The sequence below is a fragment of the Heterodontus francisci genome, chromosome 1 (genome assembly GCF_036365525.1).
Source record: "Heterodontus francisci isolate sHetFra1 chromosome 1, sHetFra1.hap1, whole genome shotgun sequence".
Classification (NCBI taxonomy): domain Eukaryota; kingdom Metazoa; phylum Chordata; class Chondrichthyes; order Heterodontiformes; family Heterodontidae; genus Heterodontus; species Heterodontus francisci.
In genome coordinates this window covers 74,182,517-74,209,573 of record NC_090371.1, presented here as the reverse complement: position 1 = coordinate 74,209,573, position 27,057 = coordinate 74,182,517, and the positions used below count along the sequence as shown (strand labels likewise).

At 44.4% G+C, this 27,057-nt stretch overlaps 2 protein-coding genes across 8 annotated transcripts in view; one reads left to right on the top strand and one right to left on the bottom strand.

The window, feature by feature from the left end:
* Nucleotides 1-897: 897 nt before the first annotated feature.
* On the bottom strand, nucleotides 898-7,541 carry nudt2 (nudix (nucleoside diphosphate linked moiety X)-type motif 2). Of its 4 annotated transcripts, none has more exons than XM_068031831.1 (3): nucleotides 7,384-7,459; nucleotides 2,449-2,485; nucleotides 898-1,252 (listed from the first exon to the last, which is right to left on the bottom strand). In XM_068031831.1, exons 2-3 carry the CDS (start codon nucleotides 2,480-2,482, stop codon nucleotides 939-941), a joined length of 348 nt encoding a protein of 115 aa, XP_067887932.1. In that variant the 5' UTR covers nucleotides 2,483-2,485; nucleotides 7,384-7,459; the 3' UTR covers nucleotides 898-938. The 4 variants fall into 4 exon arrangements, with proteins under 4 accessions (XP_067887932.1, XP_067887905.1, XP_067887913.1 ...); XM_068031804.1 differs by lacking the exon at nucleotides 2,449-2,485 and adding an exon at nucleotides 5,863-7,161 and having other exon boundaries at nucleotides 7,384-7,446; XM_068031812.1 differs by lacking the exons at nucleotides 2,449-2,485; nucleotides 7,384-7,459 and adding exons at nucleotides 5,863-7,161; nucleotides 7,306-7,345.
* Nucleotides 7,542-7,990: 449 nt separating this feature from the next.
* LOC137379970 (kinesin-like protein KIF24) overlaps nucleotides 7,991-27,057 on the top strand; it is a 130,327-nt gene continuing 111,260 nt past the window's right edge. For 2 of the 4 annotated variants that reach the window (XR_010976969.1, XM_068051449.1), the window contains exon 1: nucleotides 8,013-8,058. The gene's annotated coding sequence lies outside the window, so the exon portion shown is untranslated. Of the gene's footprint in view, nucleotides 8,059-16,567; nucleotides 16,622-27,057 lie in introns of those variants that run through there. The other 2 variants (XM_068051535.1, XM_068051622.1) reach the window with 2 other exon arrangements.

Here is a 27,057-nt window from a genome sequence, read left to right as displayed (position 1 = left end):
AGAAGGCAATGCAAACAAGTCAAACTCAGGTTGTGCAGAGAGCTCAGGGAGGCTTTGAGGGGCACAGACATTAAACATCTACAAAGTCCAGGAAATATCAAGATGAGCAGCTGTGGGAGGACTGGCAAAATAATGACCTGAAAAGGAAGAAGTTAGGTTGATGGAGCGCCTTTCATATCCTCTGGATAACCTGAAGTGCTTTACAGCCAATGAAGTACTGGTGTTTTATAAGTAAATGTGGTAGCCAAATTGTGCACAGCTAGGTCTGACAAACAGAAATGAGTCGAATGACCAATTCATCTGCTTTTGATGTCAGCCTTTGCTCAGCGTTATCATTTTTTCCGCTGAGTCAGAGGGCTGTGGGTTCTCAGCTGGCACTTTAGTGCAGTGCTCAGGGAATGCTGTCCTGTCAGATGTTAAACCGAGGCCTGATCTGCCCTGTCGGGTGGATGCAAAATACTCCATGGCATGATTTGAAGAGCAGGGTAATTCTCCCTGGTATCCAGGCCAATATTTAACCTTCTACCAGTGTTAGTAAAACAGAGTATCTGATTGAGCTCACTGCTGTGGGACACTGTTGTGTGCAAATTGGCTGCTGTGACTACACTTCAAAAGTGGTTGTGAAGCACTTTGGGACAGCCTGAGCTTTATGAATGGTGATATATTTCTTTCTTCAAACAGTTACCAACTAAGGTTTGGCTGGAAAGCATGTGGGGGAATTTGGCAAGGACAGGCTATGCCTGCATTTTGTTGCCCGTCAAGATTCAGGCTCACACATGAAGGACTACTTGAGTAAGGTATTGAAGGACTGGTGCCATATGTGGAATTGTATTGAGTCACTGTTTTGGAATTTCAAGAGCAAAGCAGAAGGAAAGTGTAGGGAAAAAACCTTCAAACTTTTATTAAACAATCCAGGCACTTTTCCAAAGAACCTGGTCTTATTTATTTGTTGAAATGAACTGGTGAGCTTCTCTCAGTGCTTCCTGCATTTCTCGATATTTAGCAAGTTTACAGGCTTCCTCCACATTTAACCAGCAGAATGTCTGGTGCTCATCAGAGAGTTTTATTTCTATGTTATAATCCTTTAGTTCCGCCAGCCAGTAGATAACAGTTTTGGGGCTATTATTCACTTTATATTCCATTTCTTTTTTGTATCCATCAAGCACATTAAAATCCTTGCTTTTTAGTCCTGCTTCTTCCTCAGTTTCACGAAGTGCAGTTTGAAGGTCATCTTCACCCGGATCAACATGCCCTTCAAAAAGATACACATATTAGACCTGAATGGCCTTAAGCAACCATCCCAGTGAGCAATTATGCTATCCAAATCATCATTAAAAACTTTTAATGTCTATTACCACAAAGAATTCTGACTGACAGATTTTTGTTTTCTTTGAATAGCAAATGCCTACAAATCAATCTCAGGAGGGTGAAATTTAGCTTGGGCAGTATCTCTCCACGTAACTGAAGTCCCACATCCATGGTACCATTCTAGCAAATCTCCTCTTTAAGGCCCTGTTATCACTGGGGCCTAACCAGTGTTTTATAAAAGTTTAGCATTACTTCCTTACTTTTGTACTCATGCCTCTATTTATAAAGCCCACAACCTCATAAGCCTTAACAGCCTCAGCCTGTCCTGCCACTTTCGAAGAATTGTATACCTACACCCCCAGGTCTCGATGTCCCTGCACCCCTTTTAAAATTTTACCATTTACTTTACATTGCCTCTCCCTTTTCTTAACAAAATGAATCACTTCACACTTCTCTGCTTTAAATTTCATGTGTCATGTGTCTGCCTGAAGTTTGTATCCATCTTCCTGTTTACTACATGTACAAGTTTATTGTCATGGCTGTAAACCACTTTGGGACATCCAGTGCCATGAAAGGTGCAATATAAATGCACGTCTTCTTTCTACATACAAATTTTGAAATTATACCCTGTGGAAGTCAGCTCCAGGATGAGTGGTTGTGGCCAAAACTATGGCCCAGATTTTGTAATGAGCGGAGAAAGAACAGCTTTCGCCATTCACCTTACGTACAGCTGCCCGCAGACTTTTTGCGGCTTGTCAGTGGACCCAGTCACCCAGTGTTTGTTTGAATTTGGTGCCCTCTACAGAGAATCAGTGAATAGAACAAGCAGCAGGGAGGCTCTTCAACCAGATTGAAGAATCCTCAGAGGTACACAAACTACAAAAACAGGAAGTAAAACACAAGAAATACAAATGACATTTAAATCATTGTACGAAATCAAAAGAGAGATTGGGATATACAAACTGAATTATGGGAAACAAGAGATAACAGAAAAACTATTTTAAATGAATTAACTTTTATTTCTTTAAAAATTCACAACATTAATTTTCTTGAGGGAATGAGGCTCTGAATTTATAAAACAAATTTTCCTGGCCAGAGATTGTTCAACGATAATTATTAACTACACCATTAAAGACTCACTTGCTCCTGATTGTAGAAAGCCTAACTTTTTCATCCTCTTGATAGAGAGAACACAGTGGGGTAATTAGCTTAAGTTCGCACCATCAGGATTATCTCTGCACATTTCATCCACGAAGGCTGCAATAGCACAGTCTGTGGAGGAGCAAGGGATCATGGACAGCAGCTTCTGGATTTCCGTGCTGTTAGTTTTACCCAGTAATAATGGCGAGCGCTGACAACCTCACAGTTATTAGTACAGCAAAATCTAGGCCACTGTCTACATTCAATATTAGACTGGATAGGATGAATGGATATGGGAACAGGGTGGGTAAATGTGATTAAATTTGCTGGCGTGGAGGATATACTCAAACATGGGCTGATTGGATCAAATAGACTGCCCTGGCTTACTGAATCTGTGGCATTTAACATTTCGTTAGGCCCTCAATCCACATTTTGGTTTACCTTTGTTTTATGAATACGTCGGTGCTCACACCTAATATAAAATCAAATTTGATCAGCGTTCACCTAAATCATTCTCCCTCGCTCCTGATTTATATTTACTGAGTACATGCAGCTATTGAAGGAATAGTGACATCTCAGAAATCAAAGAACAAAGAACAGTACAGCACAGGAACAGGCCATTCGGCCGTCCAAGCCTGCGCCGATCTTGATGCCTGCCTAAACTAACACCTTCTGCACTTCCGGGGTCCGTATCCCTCTATTCATGTATTTGTCAAGATGCCTCTTAAACGTCTCTATGGTACCTGCTTCCACCACCTCCCCCGGCAACAAGTTCCAGGCACTCACCACCCTCTGTGTAAAGAACTTGCCTCGCACATCCCCTCTAAACTTTGCCTCTCTCACCTTAAACCTATGTCCCCAAGTAACTGACTCTTCCACCCTGGGAAAAAGCTTCTGACTATCCACTCTGTCCATGCCGCTTATAACTTTGTAAACCTCGATCATGTTGCCCCTCCACCTCCGTCGTTCCAGTGAAAACAATCAGAGTTTTTCCAACCTCTCCTCATAGCTAATGCCCTCCAGACCAGGCAACATCCTGGTAAACCTCTTCTGTAACCTCTCCAAAGCCTCCACGTCCTTCTGGTAGTGTGGCGACCAGAACTGCACACAATATTCTAAGTGAGGCCTAACGAAAGTTCTGTACAGCTGCAGCATGACTTGCCAATTTTTATACTCTATGCCCCGACTGATAAAGGCAAGCGTGCCGTATGCCTTCTTGACTACCTTATCCACCTGCGTTGCCACTTTGTGACCTGTGGACCTGTGCGCCCAGATCTCTCTGCCTGTCAGTACTCCTAAGGGTTCTGCCATTTACTGTATACTTCCCACCTGCATTAGACCTTCCAAAATGCATTACCTCACATTTGTCCGAATTAAACTCCATCTGCCATTTCTCCGCCCAAGTCTCCAACTGATTTATATCCTGCTGTATCCTCTGACAATCCTGATCACTGTCCGCAACTCCACCAACCTTTGTGTCGTCCGCAAACTTACTAATCAGACCAGCTACATTTTCCTCCAAATCATTTATATATACTAGAAACAGCAAAGGTCCCAGCACTGATCCCTGCGGAACACCACTAGTCACATCCCTCCATTCAGAAAAGCACCCTTCCATTGCTACCCTCTGTCTTCTATGACCGAGCCAGTTCTGTATCCATCTTGCCATCTCCCCTCTGATCCCGTGTGACTTCACCTTCTGTACCAGTTTGCCATGAGGGACCTTGTCAAAGGCTTTACGGAAGTCCATATAGATAACATCCACTGCCCTTCCTTCATCAATCATCTTTGTCACTTCCTCAAAAAACTCAATCAAATTAGTGAGACACGACCTCCCTTTCACAAAACCATGCTGCCTCTCGCTAATAAGTCAATTTGTTTCCAAATAGGAGTAAATCCTGTCCCGAAGAATCCTCTCTAATAATTACCCTACCACTGACGTAAGGCTCACCGGCCTATAATTTCCTGGATTATCCTTGCTACCCTTCTTAAACAAAGGAACAACATTGGCTATTCTCCAGTCCTCTGGGACCTCACCTGTCGCCAATGAGGATGCAAAGATTTCTGTCAAGGCCCCAGCAATTTCTTCCCTTGCTTCCCTCAGTATTCTGGGGTAGATCCCATCAGGCCCTGGAGACTTATCTACCTTAATGCTTTGCAAGACACCCAACACCACCTCCTTTTTGATAATGAGATGACTGAGACTATCTACACTCCCTTCCCTAGGCTCATCATCCACCAAGTCCTTCTCCTTGGTAAATACTGATGCAAAGTACTCATTTAGTACCTCGCCCATTTCCTCTGGCTCCACACATAGATTCCCTTCTCTGTCCTTGAGTGGGCCAACCCTTTCCCTGGTTACCCTCTTGCTGTTTATATACGTATAAAAAGTCTTGGGATTTTCCTTAATCCTGTTTGCCAATGACTTCTCATAACCCCTTTTAGCCCTCCTGACTCCTTGCTTAAGTTCCTTCCTACTGTCTTTATATTCCTCAAGGGATTCGTCTGTTCCTAGCCTTCCAGCCCTTACGAATGCTTCCTTTTTCTTTTTGACAAGACTCACAATATCCCGTGTTATCCAAGGTTCCCAAAACTTGCCAAACTTATCCCTCTTCCTCACAGGAACAAGCTGGTCCTGGATTCTAATCAACTGACGTTTGAAAGACTCCCACATGTCAGATGTTGATTTACCCTCAAATAGCCGCCCCCAATCTAAATTCTTCAGTTCCTGCCTAATATTGTTATAATTAGCCTTCCCCCAATTTAGCACCTTCACCCGAGGACCACTCTTATCCTTATCCACAAGTACCTTAAAACTTATGGAATTATGGTCACTGTTCCCGAAATGCTCCCCTCCTGAAACTTCGACCACCTGGCCGGGTTCATTCCCCAATACCAGGTCCAGTACGGCCCCATCCCTAGTTGGACTATCTACATACTGTTTCAAGAAGCCCTCCTGGATGCTCCTTACAAATTCTGCCCCATCGAAGCCCCTAGCACTAAGTGAGTCCCAGTCAATATAGGGGAAGTTAAAATCACCCACCACTACAACCCTGTTACCTTTACATCTTTACAAAATCTGTCTACATATCTGCTCCTCTACCTCCCGCTGGCTGTTGGGAGGCCTGTAGTAAACCCCCAACATCGTGACTGCACCTTTCCTATTCCTGAGCTCCACCCATATTGCCTCGCTGCATGACCCCTCCGAGGTGTCCTCCCGCAGTACAGCTGTGATATTCTCCTTAACAAATAATGCAACTCCCCCACCCCTTTTACATCCCCCTCTATCCCGCCTGAAGCTTCTAAATCCTGGAACATTTAGCTGCCAATCCTGTCCTTCCCTCAACCAAGTCTCTGTAATAGCAACATCATAGTTCCAAGTACTAATCCAAGCTCGAAGTTCATCTGCCTTACCTGTTATACTTCTCGCATTGAAACAAATGCACTTCAGACCACCAATCCCGCTGTGCTCCGCAACATCTCCCTGCCTGCTCTTCCTCTTAGTCTTACTGGCCTTATTTACTCGTTCCCCCTCATTTATTTCACTTGCTGTCCGAACTGCTCTGGTTCCCACCCCCCTGCCACACTTGTTTAAACCCTCCCGAGTGACGCTAGCAAACATCGCAGCCAGGATATTTGTACCCCACCAGTTTAGATGCAACCCGTCCTTCTTGTACAGGTCCCATCTGTCCCTGAAGAGATCCCAATGGTCCAGATATCTGTAACCCTCCCTTCTACACCAACTGTTCAGCCACGTGTTTAGCTGCACTATCTTCCTATTTCTAGCCTCACTGGCACATGGCACAGGGAGTAATCCTGAGATTACAACCCTCGAGGTCCTGTCTTTTAACTTTCTACCTAACTCCCTAAACTCCCCCTGCAGGACCTTGTCACTCTTCCTGCCTATGTCATTGGTACCGATGTGTACCACAACCTCTGGCTGTTCACCCTCCCCCTTCAGAATGCCCCCTGTCCGTTCAGAGACATCCTTGACCCTGACACCAGGCAGGCAACATACCATCCTGGAGTCTCTTTCACGTCCACAGAAGCACCTATCTGTGCCCCTGACTATAGAATCCCCTATAACTATTGCTCTTCTGCGCTTTGTCCCTCCCTGAACAACAGTGCCAGCCGTGGTGCCACTGCTCTGGCTGCTGTTTTCCCCTGATAGGCCATCCCCCCCAACAGTATCCAAAACGGTATACTTGTTAGAGAGGGGGATAGCCACAGGGGATTCCTGCACTGACTGCCTGCCCCTTCTAGCGGTCACCCATCTATCTGCCTGCACCTTGGGTGTAACCACTTCTCTCAAACTCCTGTCTATGACACTTTCTGCCACCTGCATGCTCCCAAGTGCATCCAGTTGCTGCTCCAACCAATCCATGCGGTCTGTGAGGAGCTGCAACTGGATACACTTCCTGCAGATGTCGTCGTCCAGAACGCTGGAAGTGTCACGGACCTCCCACATCTCACAGGTGAAGCTGTTCCCCATTCGGGACAGATTGGAAATCAACCAATAAAACTGGTGCAGCTGCGACGTCTAAGTAGACTTGCTGGTGAGTTTTACTATTAGGCAGACATGTTGTAGCCTTCCCATCCAAACTCAGGTTGCCTGGCCCAAATCCAAGTCCATTTAAATGGAGGCTCTGCTGCTTCCCCCAATCTTTAAGAGGAGTCGTAAAATAAAAGCAAAATACTGCAGATGCTGGAAATCTGAAATAAAAACAAGAAATGCTGGAAATATTCTAGTCTGGCAGCATCTTGGAGAGAGAAGCAGCGTTAACATTTCAGGTCAGTGACCCTTCAGTTCATTTGTTATTAATACAGTCAATTCACACCCTCTCTGTACTAACATACCATTTCGTGTCCCCCCCCCGGCGCGACTCGACACTAGACCAGAGGCGGTATTCCCGCCACTCGGGTAAGCACAGTCACCTTTAGGAGGCGTCCAGTGATGCTGCCCGTAAGAAGTCTGCAAAAGTAAAAACTCTATTTCCTGAGGTTTGGAGACTAATCCCGCATTTAACCTTCTGAAAATGATCAATCCACAAGCCCTGAGAGTCATAGCTGGAAGTGGGACCAAACACCAATAACGGAAGTACTGCCTGATTGACAGCCACACAGACCAATGATCACAGATTTCCGCCAAGGCAATCCACCAATTAGAGACAAGAGTTCGATAAAGCGGAAATGAAGGACCTGTAAATTCGCATCGAAGAGCATTACGAACGTTGTCATTTCTACAGGTAATCGCTCTAATCTGTATTTTTATGGTTCTCTTTTCTATCTTTCATCGTTTTCCTAAAGGTCTTTATCAAACAAGCGCCGACATCTGATTGGGTGGGTGGGTGGGCTGTAAAAGATCGGGTCTTGTGATAGGTCAGCGCCTCCGCACATCTTGATTGGTCGAGATCAGGTTTGCTCGTCATTGGTCAGAAAGCGCCCACTGGTAAACTTGCTCTACGCTCTGATTGGTCATCATAAGGCGCGGGCCCACGGCGCGGGTTTTTGGTGCGTCGCCTCCAAATGGCCTGCGGCGTTGCCATGGATTTTAGCGGCGCTGTGGTTACAGTCGGTGAGATCAGGATGAGAGGAAGCTGAGGCCGGTAGGTGAGGCACCTCATGTACTGTATTGAACAAAACTGATCTATATTGCACTTTATGAAATGTCCAATTTGAATTGATTTGTATTTTTTAAAAACAATTTTATGAATAAAGTAATTTTTTTAGAGAAAAAGCTGTAAGGCTGGTAGTTCGTGCTCGCAACGACGACTGAATAAACAGAAACCGTCTATTTTATATAATACCTGGGTAGGAACTTATATTTATGTTGAAGCTAGCGTCTTAAATCGCAGGGAATTACTCAATGTTAACTGCATTACAAAAATCAACCTACAGACGTTAGAAATGTCAGTACCAGCTTCTCACATTTAACGGCAATCGTCGTTCTTAAAATCTCAAGTTAAAGGAGGTTTAAATAAAAATTATTTTAAAATTCTAAATTTACTGTAATGAGGGATGAGTTGGCTAAGGTAAATTGGAAATTAGATTAAAAGATACGATGGCAGATAAGCAATGGCAAGTATTTAAAGAAATAATTCATAGTTCTGAACAAATATGTATTCCCTGAAGGAATTAAAAACCCCACAGGAAATGTAGTCCAACTGCAATTAATGGGAAGTTAAATGTAGTACTAGATTAAAGGAAGGTGCTTATAATGTTGCCAAAAAGAGTAGTAAGTCTGAGGATTGGGAGGATTTTAGGATTCAGCAAAAGTTGACCAAGAAATTGATAAAGAATGAGAAAATAGAATAAAAGTAAACTAGCAAGACACATAAAAAATTGTAAAAACTTCCTATGTTAAAAGGAAGAGATTAGTGAAAATAAAAAACTGAAAGTGCTGGAAATGCTCAGCAGGTTAGGCAGCATCTGTGGAGAGAGAAGCAGAGTTAACATTTCAGGTCTGTGACCTTTCATCAGAACTTGCAAAGGTCGAGAAGAATTAGGTTTCAAGCATGTGGGGGTGGGTTGATGGAGAAGATAACAAAAGATGTGTGTGATATGGCAGAAGGCAGGAGTGATTAAATAACAAAGATGTCATGGGACAAAGGCAAAGAGAGTGTTAATGCTTGTGGTTTTGCAAAAGGGTAATCGTGTTTGATGAATTTATTATAGAATTATAGAAAGTTTAAAGCACAAAAAAAAGCCACTTCGACCATTGTGTCTGTGCTGGCCGATAAACGATCTACCTAGTCTAATCCCACCTTCCGGCATTTGGTCCATAGCCCTGCAGATTACAGCACTTGAGGTGCATATCCAGACTGCTTTTGAATGAGTTGAGGGTCTCTGCCTCAACTCCCCTTTCAGGCAGTGAGTTCCAGAACCCCACCACCCTCTGGGTGAAAATGGTTTTCATCATCTCCCCTCTAATTTTTCTACCAATCACTTTAAATCTATGCCCCCTCGTCAGTGACCTCTCTGCTAAGGTGAATAGGCCCTTCACCTCTACTGTATCCAGGCCCCTCAAAATTTTGTACATTTCAATCACCTCTCCCCTTAATCTTCTCTGTTCCAAGGAGAACAACTGCAACCTATCCAATCTTTCTTCATAGCTGCATTTTTCTCGTCCTGGCAACATCCTCGGAAATCTCCTCTGTACCCTCTCTAGTGCAATTACATCCTTTCTGTAATGAGGTGACCAGAGCTGCGCACAGTACTCGGGTTGTGGCCTAACCTATGAGTTATACAGTTCCAGCATAACCTCCCTGCTCTTATATTCTATACCTCAGCTAATAAAGGAAAGGATTCCATATGCTGCCTTAACCACCTTATCGACCTGTCCTGCTACCTTCAGGGATCTGTGAACATTCAATCCAAGGTCCCTTGCTTCCTCTATACTTCTCAGTATTTTCCCATTAATTGTGTATTCCTTTGCCTTGTTTGACCTCCCCAAATGCTTCACCTCACACTTCTCCAAGTTGAATTCCATTTGCCACTTTTCTGCCCATCTGACCAGACCATCAATATCTTTCTGTAGCCTACAGCTATCCTCCTCACTGTCTACCACACGGCCAATCTTTGTGTCATCTGCGAACTTCTTGATTATGCCCCCTGCATTTACGTCTAAATTGTTAATATGTACCACAAAAAGCAGGGGACCCAGTACTGAGCCCTGCGGAATGCCACTGGAAATGGCCCTCCAGTCGCTAAAACAGCCGTCAACAATTACTCTTTGTTTTAACCAGTCTGTCATGTGGGACTTTGTCAAAAGCCTTGCTAAAATCTATGTAGACCACATCAACTGCATTACCTTCCTCTATCTTCCTTGTTACTACTTCAAAAAATTCGATCAAGTTGGTCAAACAAGATCTTCCCTTAAAAAATCAATGCTGACTATCCTTGATTAACCTGTGCCTTTCTAAGTGACAGTTTGTCCTGTCTCTCAGAATAGATTCCAATAATTTGCCCACTATTGAAGTTCGACTGACTGGCCTGTAATTATTAGGTCTATCCTTTGCCCCCTTTTTAAACAGAGGTACAACGTTAGCCATTTTCCAATCCTACGGCACCACACCTGTATCCAGTGAGGACTGGAAAATAATGGTCAGACCTTCTGCTTTTTCCTCTCTTGCTGCTTTTAACAGCCTAGGGTACATTTCATCTGGCCCTGGTGATTTATCAACTTTCAAGGATGCTAATCCCATTACTACTACCCCTACCCTATGTTTATCACATCCAATACTTCACACTCTGCTACCTTAACTACAATATCTGCATTGTCCCCCTCTTCTGTGAAGGCAGATGCAAAGTATTCATTAAGAACCATACCAACATCTTCCGCCGCTGCACATAGGTTACCTTTTTGGTCTTTTATGGGCCCTACTCTCTCTCCTTAGTTATCCTCTTACTCTTAATGTATTGATAATAAAATATCTTTGGGTTCACCTTGATTTTGCTGGCAATATTCTTTCATGCCCTCTCTTTTCTTTTTTAATTTCCTTTTTGATTTCACCCCTCCGCTTTCTATCCACCTCTCGGCTTTCTGTAGTATTGAGTTCTCAGTGTTGGACATGAGCTTTCCTTTTCTGCCTTATCTTACTCTGTAGGCTTCTTGACATCCGTGGGGCTCTAGATTTGACCGTCTCCCCCTTTTTCTTTGTGGGAACATGTTTACTCTGAACCCCTTGAATCTCCCCTTTGAATGCCTCCCACTGTTCTGACTGATTTTACCTTCAAGTAGCTGTTTCCAGTCCACTTTCACTAAATCACTCCTCAGTTTAGTAAAATTGGCCTTGCCCCAATTGAGAACTCTAACTCCTGTTCTATCTCTGTCCTTTTCCATAATTATGTTAAAACTGACTGAATTATGATCACTACCACCAAAATGCTCTCCCACTGCCACTCCTTCCACCTGCCCATCTTCATTTCCTAAAACTACATCTAAAACTGCACCCTCTCTTATTGCACTTACTACATACTGGGCAAAAAAGTTCTCCTGAATGCACCTCAAGAATTCTGCTCCCTCAATTCCTTTCACGCTAAAACTATCCCAGTTAATAGTTGGGTAGTTAACATCTCCTACTATTACTGCCCTATTGTTCTTGCACTTCTCAGAAATTAGCCTACATATCTCCTCCTCTATCTCCCTCTGACTGTTTGTTTGGGGGTCTATAGTACCCTACCAGCAGTGTGATTGTCCCTTTTTTTGTTCCTTAGTTCAATCCAAAATTGCCACCCTCCCTCCTTTCTTATCCCCCTCCCTATCGCGTCTGAAAACATTGTAACCAGAAAAGTTGAGCTGCCATTCCTGTCCTCCTTAAGCCATGTTTCTGTAAAACCTATGATATCATACTGCCATGTTTCTACCTGTGCCCTCAGCACATCTGCTTTAGTTGCTATACCCCTTGCATTGAAATAGATACCCTTGAGCACTGCCAAACTCTTTTTTTTATTTTCTAAGCTTTGTTTCCTCTGTGTCTTCCAGACTCATCCATTAATTTTCTGCCTTTCATTTTAATTTCTGATTTTTGTCCCTACTGAGTCTATCCTCAGGTCTTCATCCCCCTGCCGAACTAGTTTAAAGCCTCCCCAACAGCACTAGCAAAACGTCCCACAAGGAATTCAGTCCTGGCTCTGTTTAGGTGAAACCCATCCAGCCTGTACAGGTCCCATCTCCTGCAGAGCTGTTCCCAATGTCTCAGGAATATAAAGCCCTCCCTCCTGCACCATCTTTCCAGTTATGCATTCATCTGTCTTATCCTTCTGGCACTTGGAGTAATCAGGAGATTACTACTTTTGAGGTTCTGCTTGTTGGTTTCTTACCTAGCTCCCTAAATTCTGACTGCAGGACCACATCCCTCTTTCAGCCTATGTCCTTGGTTCCGATGTGGACCACGACTGCTGGCTGTTCAGCCTCCCTCTTCAGGATGCTCTGCAGCTGCTCAGTGACATCCTTGACCATGGCACCAGGCAGGCAACACACCATCCTGGATTCACGTCTGCAGCCTCAGAAACACCTTTCTGTTCCTCTGACTATTGAATCAGCTATCACTATGGCTCTTGCAGTATTCCCTGCACCCCACTGTGCAGCTGAGCCACCCATGGTGCCATGGACTCTGCTCTGGCTGCATTTCCCAGGTGAAGCATCACTTTCCTCAGTATTCAGAACTGAATACCTGTTGGAGAGTGAGATGCACTCGGGGGGTCTCCTGCACTGCGTGCTTGATTCTTTTTGACGGCCTGGCGGTCGCCCATTCCCCCTCTCCCTGCATACCCTTAACCTGTGGGATGACCACATTTATAAACGTGCTATCCACGTAGCTCTCATCCTCATAAATGCACCACAGTGTTGCCAGCTGCTGCTCAAGTTCCAAAACCCAGAGCTCAAGCTGCTGCAATTGACAACACTTCCTCCACAAATGGTTCTCCAGGAGCTCCCACATAACACAGGAGGCGCACTCATGAGGTTGAAGCACCCCTGCCATTTCTTTATTTATTAGTTGACCCTTTGTTACTGCTTAAAAAAAACCTTACAAATATTACAACACTGTAGAATTATTAATACAACCTTACTAGTACTGATAAATCCTACTAAAAATCAATACAGTCGACTAGTTAAAATAAACCTTACTCAAAACATTACTCATTAGCTTGTTCAAAATACTCAAAAGCTACTCACTTGTTCTAAGGTTATACTTTTCTTGATTATATAGATATGTAGACCTTCCTACTGGTTATAGAACATACCAATGCTAATAAAGCTTGCCAATTCTAATAAACCTTACTACTATTAGTAAACCTTACAAATACTGAAAAACGCTAATAATACTTAATACAGCTTATGTATTAAGTGATCTAAATTTGAGCGAATACACTCCCAGCTGGTCTTGCTCTCTCACTCTATTATAAATGATAAAATCTGCTTTAGTTTTTAGTTTATTTACTACTGAGTCGATCCAGTCTTATTTGATATTTGATTGAGATTAAATTAAAAGCGCTCTCGCTCTCGCTCTCTCTGGTCTCTGCCACTGGTCGCTATTACTCTTTGAGGATGTAACAAGCAACACAGATAAAGGGGAACCTGTGAATGTGGTGTACTTGGCTTTCCAGATGGCATTTGACAAGGTGCAACATCAAAGGGTACTAAACATGACAATGCAACCACTAGGTGGTGCTGTACTGGCACATGCACAAATGCAGCCACATCTACTGAAACGTCACTGAGTGCAACAACTCGGGCAGGTAATAAAGATGGCGCTGCTCAATTTGTCACAAAAAGCAAGCCTTAAACCCAAATCCCCATAGTGGCTGTGATCGCCGCCTCCAACCCACCCCCAACAGTACCTGTGCTAGTACAGAACCAAATAATCTCATTATAAGGCATCTTTCAATTTACTTTTTGTATGATGCTTATAATTCTAACATTGATGTTGGAAATAGATTAATGGGGCTTATTCTCTTACACAACTACAGCAGTGCTAATGGATTCTGAGCTATAATTCAGATAGAAGCAAGTGGCTGAGGGGGTGGTGGTGGTGGTGCGGGGGGGGGGGGGGAAGTGGCGAGGCCTGGAGCAAGCGGCTGGGAGTTGGGGAGTGTGGGGGAAGCGGCAAGGGCAATCGCAAATGGCTGAGGGAAGGTAGCAGCGAGGCAGGATGGAGTGGGAAATTGAAAGCGGGGATGGTGGGTGTGAGCAGGGTACTGTTCGGGGGGAATGGAGCCAGAGATCGCGGCTGTCGAGGGGTGAGGATGTCACTGCATGGTGACATCGGCGCGCACATGCGCGCATTCATACTGGCAAACTGACAAATGTTTGCACGCACTGATGACGTCCACGATCACGCTGCGCTTGCTCTACATTGTCAGGAGTCACTTTGAACAAAATAACAGCCCATGGTATAGGGGGTAACGTATTAGCGTGGATAGAGGATTGGTTAGTTAACAGGAAACAGTGGGCATAAATGGGTTGTTTTCAAGTTGACAAGCTGTAACTAGTAGAGTGCCACTGGGATCAGTGCTGGGACCTCAACTATTTACAATCTATAATCAATGACTTGGATAAAGGGATAGAATGTATGGTTGCTAAATTTGCTGATGACACAAAGATACGTAGGAGAGTAAGTTGTGAAGAGGACATAAGGAGTCTGCAAAAGGATATAGATAGGTTCAGTAAGTGGGCAAAGATTTGGCAGATGGACTATAATGTGGGAAAGGGTGAACTTGTCCATTTTGGCTTCAAAAATAGAAAAGCAACGTATTATTTATATGGGGAGAGATTGCAGAACTCCAACATGCAGAGGGATCTGGGGGTCCTAGTACACGAAACACAAAATGTTAGTATGCAGGTACAGCAAGTGATTAAGAAGGCAATTGCAATGTTGTTTATTGCAAGGGGAATGGAATATCAAAGAGATGTTTTGCTACTGTTGTACAGGGCATTGGTGAGACCATATCTCGAATATTGTCTACAGTTTTGGTCCCCTTAAGAAAGGATATAATTGCATTGGAAGCAGTTCGGAGAAGATTCATTTGACTGATTCCTGGGATGAAAGGGTTATCTTATGAGGAAAGGTTGGACAGGTTGGGTCTGTATTCAGTGTTTAGAAGGATGAGAGGTGATCTTATTGAAACATGTAAGATCTTGAGTGGGGCTTGACAGGGTGAATGCTGAAAGAATGTTTCCATTTGTGGGAGAGACTAAAATTAGGGGGCACAGTTTTTAAAAATAAGGGGTCTCCCATTTAAGACAGATTCCTCCCCCTCCTTACCCTTTACTCTAAAATTATTCCTATCGATATTAGGGTAATTAATGTTCCCTAATATCACCGCTCTGTAGTTCTTGTGCATCTGTGATTTCCCTGCAGAGTTGCTCCTCTTTCTTCATCTCGCTATTTGGAGGCCTTTAGAATACCGCTAGTAATGTGATCGTACCCTTTTTTTGCTCCTCAACTTTAACCAAATGGATTCTGTCCTTGCCCTTTCAAGGACATCCTCCCTTTCCAGCACTGCAATGCCTTCTCTGATCAGGACTGCCACCCCACCTCTTTTTTTTTCCTTCTTCTCTATCTTTTCTGAGCATTTTATACCTTTTATATACTAAGCAGCCAGTCCTTGCCATTTTTCAGCCATGTTTCCATTATTGCCACTACATCATATTCCTATACTGCTACTCGTCCTTGTGGCTCACAACCTTAATCACCACACTTTGTGCTTTTCGACACATGCATTGTAATCCTATCTTTGCTTTCCTCATAGTTGTTCTCCGTCCACTCCCATCTAATACAGAACTACTCCCTTCTATTGTACTGTCTAACATGCTCACACTGACCCTACCTAATACTTTGCTATTTCCTACTTTAGTGCTATCTGTCTCTTTCAATTCACTGTGGACCTTGGTATTCCTCTCTTGTATTATCTCCTGGTTCCCACACCCCTGCCAAGTTAGTTTAAACCCTCCCCAATAGCACTAGCCAATAACCCTGCAAGGAAATTTGGCGTAAGTATGACAATATCCTGGACCTGATGGCTTACATCTTAGGGTTTTAAAAGAGATGGCTATAGCGATAATAGATGCTTTTGTTTTTAGCTTCCAGACTTCCCTAGATTCTAGTACGGTCCCCATGGTTTGAATTTCTTGGGAATAAAATAAGTAGCTGGGTTGTAAGTCCTGGTGAGTTACATTCCTGGTGAGGTGTCCCAGATTAGAACAGTCAGATGCCACTCGAAGTCTCCAGACAAATTTGACAGTCTATAACAGATAGGCATTCGAAGCACTTCAGTTGCAGCAGGTGTTACGACAGTTCTTTTAACAAGGAGTATAGCCACAGGTCTATTTGGATTCTAAAATTGGTAGTTTTTCAGTAGAAACTTTACTGAGAATTCCAGCAAACACAAACAAACGACATAGAATCCCTCTTGAAGGCAAATGTTTTTTTTTCCAGGGTTTTTATTTTCTCTCCTTAGGCAATACAGAACCAGAAGATAAATGTAGATTTTCCAGCTCAGAGAAATAGACAGCTTCTTCCTTCAGAGAACGCTTCACTGGACTCCAGTTCAGACCGGTTGAAGCCAGTCTTCATCCACAGTTAAAAGTTACAGTACACCATGTGACCTCTCTCTCCTGCTGTGGCCTAGGAAACGGGTACATCTGCTGGCGCACTGCTCAGTCTTAAAGGTACACTGTTTAACATAGCAAGATAGGAACAGGAGTAGGCCATTCAGCCCCTCGAGTCTGTCCCACCATTCAATGAGATCATGGCTGATACGCGGCCTAACTCCATATACCTGCCTTTGGCCCATATCCCTTCATATCTTTGCTTAACAAAAATCTATCTATCTCAGATTTAAAATTAACAACTATTCTAGCTTCAACTGCTGTTTGTGGGAGAGAATTCCAAACCTCTACTACCCTTTGCTTGAAGAAGTGCTTCCTAACATCTCTCCTGAACAGTCTGGTCCTAATGTTTAGACTATGCCCCCTAGTTTTAGAATCTGCAACCAGTGGAAATAGTTTATCTTTATCTAGCCTTTTCCGGTTAATATCTTAAAGACTTTGATCAGATCACCCCTTCTTCTTCTTTGGCCTCCTTGTCGAGAGAGACAATGGGTAAGTGCCTGGAGGTGGTCAGTGGTTTGTGAAGCAGCGCCTGGAGTGGCGATAAAGGCCAATTCTAGAGTGATAGACTCTTCCACTGGTGCTGCAGATAAAATTGTTTGTCGGGGCTGTTACACAGTTGGCACTCTCCTTGCGCTCCTGTCTTTTTTCCTGCCAACTGCTAGGTCTCTTCGACTCGCCACACTTTAGCCGCGACTTTATGGCTTCCCGCCAGCTCTGACGATCACTGGCAGCTGACTCCCACGATTTGTGATCAATGACACAGGACTTCATGTCGCGTCTGCAGACGTCTTTAAAGCGGAGACATGGACGGCCGGCAGGTCTGATACCGATGACGAGCTCGCTGTACAATGTGTCCTTGGGGATCCTACCATCTTCCATGCGGCTCACATGGCCAAGCCATCTCAAGCGCCGCTGGCTCAGTAGGGTGTATATGCTGGGGATGATGGCCGCTTCGAGGACTTCTGTGTTGGAGATACGGTCCTGCCACTGATGCCAAGGATTCTCTGGAGGCAGCGAAGATGGAATGAATTGAGACGTCGCTCTTGGCTGACGTACGTTGTCCAGGCCTTGCTGCCATAGAGCAAGGTACTGAGGACACAGGCTTGATACACTCAGACTTTTGTGTTCCGTGTCAGTGTGCCATTTTCCCACACTCTCTTGGCCAGTCTGGACATAGCAGTGGAAGCCTTTCCCATGCGCTTGTTGATTTCTGCATCGAGAGACAGGTTACTGGTGATAGTTGAGCCTTGGTAGGTGAACTCTTGAACCACTTCCAGAGCGTGGTCGCCGATATTGATGGATGGAGCATTTCTGACGTCCTGTCACATGATGTTCGTTTTTGTGAGGCTGATGGTTAGGCCAAATTCGTTGCAGGCAGCCGCAATCCTGTCGATGAGTCTCTGCACACACTCTTCAGTGCGAGATGTTAATGCAGCATCGTCAGCAAAGAGGAGTTCCCTGATGAGGACTTTCCGTACTTTGGTCTTCGCTCTAAGACGGGCAAGGTTAAACAACCTGCCACTTGATCTTGTGTGGAGGAAGATTCCTTCTTCTGAAGACTTGAACGCATGTGTGAACAGCAGGGAGAAGAAGATCCCAAACAGTATAGGTGCGAGAACACAGCCCTGTTTCACGCCACTCAGGATAGGAAAGGGGTCTGATGAGGCGCCGCTATGCTGAATTGTGCCTTTCATATTGTCATGGAATGAGGTGATGATACTTAGTAGCTTTGGTGGACATCCGATCTTTTCTAGTAGTCTGAAGAGACCATGTCTGCTGACGAGGTCAAAGGCTTTGGTGAGATCAATGAAAGCAATGTAGAGGGGCATCTGTTGTTCACGGCATTTCTCCTGTAGCTGGTGAAGGGAGAAAAGCATGTCAATGGTGGATCTCTCTGCTCGAAAGCCACACTGTGCCTCAGGGTAGACACACTCAGCCAGCTTCTGGAGTCTGTTTAAAATGACTCGAGTGAAGACTTTCCCCACTATGCTGAGCAGGGAGATTCCACAGTACTTGTTGCAGTCACCGCGGTCACCCTTGTTCTTAGAGGGTGATGATATTGGCATCGCGCATGTCCTGTGGTACTGTACCCTCGTCCCAGCACAGGCAAAGCAGTTCGTAGAGTGCTGAAAGTATAGCAGGCTTGGCACTCTTGATTATTTCAGGGGGTAATGCCATCCTTCCCAGGGGCTTTTCCACTGGCTAGAGAATCAATGGCATCACTGAGTTCCGATTTTGTTGGCTGTTTGTCCAGCTCAGCCATGACTGGCAGAGACTGGGCTGCATTGAGGGCAGTCTCAGTGACAACATTTTCCTTGGAGTACAGTTCTAGGTGGTGCTCTGCCCAGCGGTCCATTTGCTTGCGTTGGTCAGTGATTGTGTCCCCTGATTTAGATTTGAGGGGGGTGATCTTATTGATGGTTGGCCCAAAAGCTCTCTTAATGCCATCCTACATTCCTCTGATGTTTCCGGTGTCAGAGGCCAGCTGAATATGACTGCGTAGGTGTTGCCAGTAGTCATTTGTACAGCGCCTGGCTGTTCTTTGTGCGGTGCTTCTGGTTACTTTAAGTGCTACGGATGTTAACTCGCTGGGGGCTTTCTTGTAGTTCAGCAGTGTGATGCGCTTAGCGGCTATGTCAGGTTCCAGCTCTTCAAAGTGAGATTTAAACCAGTCTGCATTCTGCTTCACACGTTTGCCATAGGTGGTCATTGCTGAGTCATAGATGGCATCTCTGATGAGGGCCCACTTGGTCTCTGCATCCACTGTAGGAGTGTTTTGAAGGGCTTTTTCAAGTGAATTTAGAAACTTATGTAACAGCTGTGGATAGGAAATTCTGCTTGGAGTGATGCAGCTTCTTTGGTTTGAGTCTAACCTTGCTGCACACCAGGGAGTGGTCGGTGTCGCAGTCCGCACTGTGATTTGAACGCTGTTTAAAGAGGCTCGCCTTGTGACGATGAGGTCCAGCTGGTGCCAACGACATAATCTTCCCTTATCAGATCACCCCTTAACCTTCTAAATTCTAGCGAAAACAGGCCTAATTTGTGTAATCTCTCCTCGTAACTTAACCCCTGTAGTCCAGGTATCATTCTTGTAAACCTACGTTGCACTCCCTCCAAGGCCAATATATCCTTCCTAAGGTGTGGTGCCCAGAACTCTCAGTACTCCAAGTGGGGTCTAACCAGGGTTTTGTACAGCTGCAGCATAACCTCTGTATCTTTATACTCCAATCCTCTAGATATAAAGGCTAGCATTCCATTAGCCTTTTTGATTAATTTCTGCACTTGCTTGTGGCATTTTAAAGATCTATGCACCTGAACCCCCAAGTCTCTTTGGACATCCACTGTACTTAACCTCTTCCCATTTAGAAAGTACCCTGCTGTATCCTTTTTTGGTCCAAAATGGATAATCTCTCACTTGCCCGCATTGAAATCCATCTGCCACAGTTTTGCCCACTCGCCTAATCTGTCAGTATCTCTTTGCAATTTTATGCTATCATCTAGACTCTCTACAATGCCGCCTAACTTTGTATCATCAGCAAATTTGGATATATGACTTACTATGCCATCATCCAAGTCATTAATGAATAATGTGAATAATTGAGGCCCGAACACAGATCCCTGCTGGACACCACTAGTCACATCCTGCCAATCGGAGTACTTGCCCATTATCTCCACTCTCTGTCGCCTACCACTCAACCAACTTCCTAACCATGTCAATAATTTGCCCTCAACTCCATGGGTTTCTATCTTCGTTAACAGTCTCTTATGTGGGACTTTATCAAATGCCTTCTGGAAGTCCATGTAAATAACATCCATAGACATTCCCCTGTCCACTACCTTAGTCACCTCTTCAAAAAAATTCAATGTGATTTGTCAGGCATGACCTTCCCGTCATGAATCCATGCTGGTTGTCTCTGATTAACTGAAGTTTTTCTAGGTGTTCAGTCACCCTATCCTTGATTATAGACTCCAGCAACTTGCCCACCACAGATGTCAGGCTAACTGGTCTGTAAATTCCTTGGTTCCCCCTTTCACCCTTCTTTAAAAAGTAGAGTGACCTGTGCAACTTTCCAATCCAGAGGGACCACTCCTGAATCTAGGGAACTCTGAAAGACTATAGTTAGGGCATCTACAATGTGCTCCCCTACTTCCTTTAACACCCTCGGATGGAAACCGTCAGGTCCTGGGGATTTCTCACTTTTTTTGAGTTCCATTAATTTCCTTGTTACTGATGTTTTACTTGTGTTAATTGTGTTAAGTCCCTGTCCCCTATTGGCTATTAATTTTTTCGGGACTTCCAGCAAGTTATCCTCCTTTTCAAATGTAAATACTGAGGCAAAGTAATTGTTCAACCTGTCTGCCATTTCCCCATTATCAATGACAATATCTCCATTCTCAGCTTTTAGCGGGCCTACATTGCTCTTGACCACCCGCTTTCCCTTTATGTAACTGTAAAATTTCTTATTGATTTTGATGTCCCTTGCAAGTTTCTTTTCATCTCTTTTAGTAGCTTTTACAAGCTGCTTTGTGATCCTTTTCTGGTCTTTGTATCGATCCCATTCGGCCAGATCTGTGCTGCGTTTTGCATTTTTGTAAGCCCTTTCTTTTTGTTTTATGCTATCCCAAATCTCTTTAGTTGTCCATGGCTGTTTTTTCTGTGAAGTGGAGCTTTTTCTTCTCAGGGGTATATCCTCGCTCTGTAGAAAAAACAGTTCTGTGACATCAATAACTTGTATAGCACCTTTTAATGTAATAAAATATCTCAAGGTGTTTCAGGAGCATTATAAAGTAAAATACGACATCGAACCACATAAGTAGATATTGGGTCAGATGACCAAAAGCTTGGTCAAAGTGGTAGGTTTTAAGGAGTGTATTAAAGGAGGAAAGTGAGGTAGAGAGGTGTAGGGAGCGTATTCCAGAGCTTGGGGTCTAAGCAACTGAAAATGCGGCTACCATTGGTGGAACGATTAACATTGGGGATGCTCAAGATGTCAGAATTAGAGGAGTGCAGATATCTTAGGGTTGTGGGGCTGGAGGAGGTTACAGAGATGGAGAGGGATGAGACTACAGAGGGATTTCAAAACAAGGATGAGAATTTTAAAATTGTCACGTTGCTTGACCGGGAACCAATGTAGGTTCGTGAGCATAGGGATGATAGAAGAACAGGACTTGGTGCGAGCAGCAGAGTCTTGGATGACCTCAAGTTTACAGAGGGTAGAATGTGGGCGACCAGCCAAGAATGCGTTGGAATAGTCAATTTTGGAGGTAACGAAGGCATAAACAAGGGTTTCAGCAGCAGATGAGCTGAGGCAGGGCCGAAGTCGGGCGACATTAGAGGTGAAAATAGACGGTCTCAGTGGTGGCACGAATATGTGCTTGGAAGCTCATCTTTGGGTCAAATGTGATACAAAGGTTTCGAACAGACTGGCTTAATCTCAGACTGTTGCCAGGGAGAGGGATGGAGTCAGTAGCTAGGGAACGGAGTTTGGAGCTGGGACCATAAACAATGGCTTCAGTCTTCTCAGTATTTTAATTGGAGGAAATTTGTGCTCATCCAATACTGACTGCTGGATAAGCAGTCTGATAATTTAATAACAGTGGAGGACTCGAGAGAGGTAGTGGGGTGTCGTCTGTAAATGTGAAAACTAAGGCTGTGCTTTTGAATAATGTCACTGAGGGGCAGCATGTATATGAGAAATAGGACGGGGCCAAGGATGGATCCTTGGGGGGGACACTAGAGGTGAAGGTGTGGGAGCTGGAAGAGAAGCCATTGCAAGTGATATTCTGGCTACAATTAGATAGATAAGAATGGAACCAGCTGAGAGCCTGACGACAGTGGAGAGGCGTTGGAGGAGGATGATGGTGTGGTCAACCGTGTCAAAAGCTACAGACCATTTGAGAAGGAAGAGGAGAAAAAGTTTACTTTTGTCGGTCACATAGGATGTCATTTGTAACTTAGAGAGCTATTTTGGTACTGTGGCAGGGGCAGAAACCTGATTGGAGGGATTCAAACATGGAGTTCCGGGAAACATGGGCATGGATTTGGGAGGCGAAAACACGTTCCAGGACTTAGTATCATAGAGTGGTTACAACATAGAATGAGGTCATTTAGCCTGTTGTGGCCGTGCCGGTTCTCCAAGAGCAATTCGCCTCACCCTTTTCCCTGTAGCCCTGCAGATTTTTTCTTTTCAGATAATTATCCAATTCTATTTTGAAAGCCAAGATTGAATCTGCCTCCACCACACTCTTAGGCAGTGCATTCCCGATCCTAACCAGTCACTGTGTGAAGAAGTTTTTCCTCATGTCGTCGTTGCTCCTTTTGCCTTAGATCAGTGCCCTCTGGTTCTCGATCATTCTCCCAATGGGAACAGTTTTCTCCTGATCTACTCTGTCCAGATGCCTCATGATTTTGAACACCTATTTGAACACTCTCCTCTTAATCCTCTCTAAGGAGAACAGCTCAGCTTCTCCAATCTAGCCACGTAACTGAAATTCCTCATCCTTGGAATCATTCTAGTGAATCATTTCTGCACCCTCTGTAATGCCGTCACATCCTTCCTAAAGTGTGGTGCCCAGAACTGGACATAATACTCCAGTTGAGGCCGAACCAGTGTTTTATACAGATTCATCATAACTTCCTTGCTTTTGTACTCTATGCCCTGATTTATTAAGTCCAGGATCCCGTATGCTTTATTAACTGCTGTCGCAACCTGCCTTGCCACCTTCAATGATTTGTGCATATATACACCCAGGTCCCTCTGCTCCTGAACCCCCTTTAAAATTGAAAAAATATTAATTTAAAACTCTCTATTTGATATTGTCTCTCCTCATTCTTCTACCAAGCCACAAGTGAGTAGTGTGATGGAATACTCTCCACTCTCCTGGATAAGTGCAGCTTCAACAACACTCCAGCTCGACGCCATCCAGGGCAAAGCAGCCCACTTGATTAGCACCCCATACACCACCTTCCCTCTACCACAGTGGCAGCAGTGTGTACCATCTGCAAGATGCACTGCAGCAACTCACCAAAGCTCCTTCGACAGCACTTTCCAAACCCACGATCTCTACCACCTATAAGGACAAGGGCAGCAGATGCATGGGAATATCACCACCTGCAAGTTCCCTTCCAAGCCACACACCATCCTGACTTGGAGCTATATCCGTTCCTTCACTGTCACTGGGTCAAAATCCTGGAATTCCCTTCCTAACAGCACTGTGGGTGTACCTACACAACATGGACAGCACGCCCACCTTCTCGAGCAACTAGTGATGGGCAATAAATGCTGGCCTAGCCAGTGACACCCACATCCTGTGAAAGAATTAAAAAAAGAATCACTTCACATTACACTGCATTAAATTTCATCTGCCACTTGTCTACCCATTCCACCAACCTGTCTGTGTCCTCTTGTAGTTTAATCACTGTCCTCCTCACAGTTCACAATACTTCAAGTTTTGTGTCATCTGCAAATTTTGAAATTGTGCACTGTGCACCCAAGTCTAGGTCATTAATATATATCAGGCAAAGCAATGGGTTCTAACAGTGGCCCTGGGGAACCCCTCTGTATACCTTCCTCCAATCCAAAAAAACGACCATTCACTACTACTCTCTGTTTCCTGTCACTCAGTCAATTTTGTATCATACTGCTACTGTCCCTTTTATCCCATGGGCTCTAACTTTGCCAACAAGTCTGTTATGTGGCATTTTATCAAATGCCTTTTGGAAGTCCATGTACTCCACATCAACCACCGGACCTTCATCAACCCTTCTGTTACCTCAGCAAAAAAACTCATGCAATTTACTTAAACACGATTTGCCCTTAAATCTGTGCTGGCTTTCCTTAACTAATCCAAATTTGTCCAAGTGACTGCTAATTTTTTCCCAAATTATTGTTTTGAAAAGCTTTCCTACCACCAATGTTAAACTGACTGGCCTGTAATTGCTGGGTTCATCCTTACACCATTTCTTGAACAACAGAGTAACTTTTGCAATTCTCCAGTCCTCTGGCACCAGCCCTATATCTAAGGATGTTTGGAAGATTATGGACAGCGCCTCTGCAATTTCCCTCATTACCCTAAGATGCATCTCATCTTATCTTGGTGACTTATCAACTTTAAGTACAGGCAGCCTATCTAATACCTCCTCGATCAATTTTTAGCCCATCCAGTGTCTCAGCTACCTCCTCTTTCATTATGACTTGGGTATTATCTCCTTCTTTGGTAAAGTCAGATACAAAGTACTCATTCAGTTCATAAGCCATGCCCCTTGCCTCCACGCGTAAATCCCCTTTTAGGTTCCTAATTGGCCCCACTGCTCCTTTTACCGCCCTTTTACTATTTACATGCCTATAGAAGATTATTAGATTCCCTTTTATGTTGGCTGCCAGTCTGTTCTCATACTCTCTCTTTGCTTCTCTCATACTCTTTTTTGCTTCTGTTATTTGTTTTTTCACATCCCTTCTGAACCTTCTACATTCAGCCTGGTTTTCACTTGTATTATCCATCTGTCATATGCACTGTTTTTCTGCTTCATCTTACTCTCTAGCTCTTTCATCATCCAGGGAGCTCTGGATTTGTTTGCCCTACCTTTCTCCCTTGTGGGAATGTATCTTGACTGTACTTGAATTATCTCCTCTTTAAAGGCAGCCCATTGTTGAGTTGCAGTTTTGCCTTCCAATCTTTGACTCTGTTTACCTGGGCCAGGTCTGTTCTCGCCCTCTTGAAGTTGGATTGCTCGCTGTCCTTATCCATAGCCAACCTAAAGCTCATGATCGTTGTCCCCGAAGTGTTCCCTTAATGACACGATTCACTTTTCCAACAATGCCTCTTTTCTAATTGGACTGGAAACATACTGCTGTAGAAAATTCTCCTGAACACATTCCAGAAGCTCTTGGCCCTCTTTACCTTTTACACTTTTACTATAGCTGTCTATATTAGGATAATTAAAGTCCCGCATTATAACCACTCTATAATTCTTGCACCTTTCAGTAATTTCCTTGCAAATTCTTTCTCTATCTTTCTCACTAGTTAGAGGCCTATAGAATACATGCAGCAATGTAATGATACCTCTAGTGTTTCTTAGCTCTAACCAAATAGATTCTGTCCTTGGACCCATGAGGCCATCCTCGCTCTCCAGCACTGTAATATTCTCCTTAATCAATACTGCTATCACTTTCCCCCTATTTTTCCTTAAGACCTTGTATCCAGCAATATTTAATATTTAACCTGCCCTTTTTGAGCCAGGCTTGCATTATTGCCACGACATATTTCCACATGGCCAACTGGACCTGCAGCTCACCAACCTTATTTACCACACTTCGCGCATTCATATACATGCATAGTAAACCTAATTTAGACCATATTACATTACCTCTTACTCTGACCCCCACCTAATACCTTTACTATTTCCTACTGTTGTGCCATTTATCTTTCCCAGTTCTCTGTTCAGCTTGGGTTTTCTCTCTAAAATTACTTCCTGGTTCCCACACCCCTCCCAATAGCACTAGCAAATAGCCCCACAAGGACATTGATCCCTGGCTCTGTTCAGGTGCAACCCGTCCAGCCTGTACAGGTCCCTTTCCCCCAGAAACGGTCCCAAAGGCCCAGGAATCTAAAGCCTTCCCTCATGGGCCACCACTCCAGTCACACAATCATCTGCTCTATCCCTACCAGCATGTGGTACTGGGAGTAATCTGGAGACAACTACCTTTTGAGAAGGTTACTAACTGCTTGTTTCTTCCTAGCCCCTGAACTCTGCATGTAGGACCTCATCCCTCTGTCCACGTCATTGGCACCGATATGGACCACGACCACGACCGCTGGCTGTTCACCCTTCCTCTGCTCTGCAGCCGCTCTTTGACATCTTTGACCCTGGCACCAGTGAAGCAGCATACCATTCCTGGATTCACATATGTGGCTGCAGCAATGCCTGTCTGTTCGTCTAAATATTGGATCCCCTATCAGTATTGCTTTTCCAATTTTCTTCCTACTCCCCTGTACAGCTGAGTCAGCCTTGGTGCTGTGGATTAGGCTCTGACTGCACAACCCAGAGGAACCATCACTCTCACCAGTATTCTGAACGGAATGCTGGTTGGAGAGTGAGATGCACTCGGGATTCTTGCACTACTTGTCTGGTGCTTCTTGACAGCCTGGCAGTCACCCATTTCCTCTGAGCCTGTATACCCTTAAGCAGGAGGGTGACCACATCTATAAACATGCTATCCACAAAATTCTCATTCTCGTGGAATGGCCGCAGTGATGCCAGCTGCTGCTCAAGCTCTGAAATCTGGAGCTGGAACTCCTCCAGCTGATGACACTTCCTGCACATGTGATTGGTCCAGTCACGAGAAGTGTCCCAGAGTTTCCACGTGGAACAGGATGGGAGAGAAAAAGGAGATTGGAGATGGGATGGTAGTTTCAAGTAGATATTCAAGTCAGAGACTGATACTTTTCTTAAACAAAAATCTATCAAGGGATAGGGGGATAGTGTGGGAAGG

Excerpts from the sequence above, each read along its gene's own strand:
- nudt2 (XM_068031804.1), bottom strand. The coding sequence starts at position 6,940 with ATGGGGAACAGCTTCACCTGTGAGATGTGGGAGGTCCGTGACACTTCC. Across the intron at positions 1,253-5,862 it reads CAATGCGAGAAGTATAACAG|GGCATGTTGATCCGGGTGAA; the intron begins GTAAGGCAGATG and ends ATCTTTTTGAAG.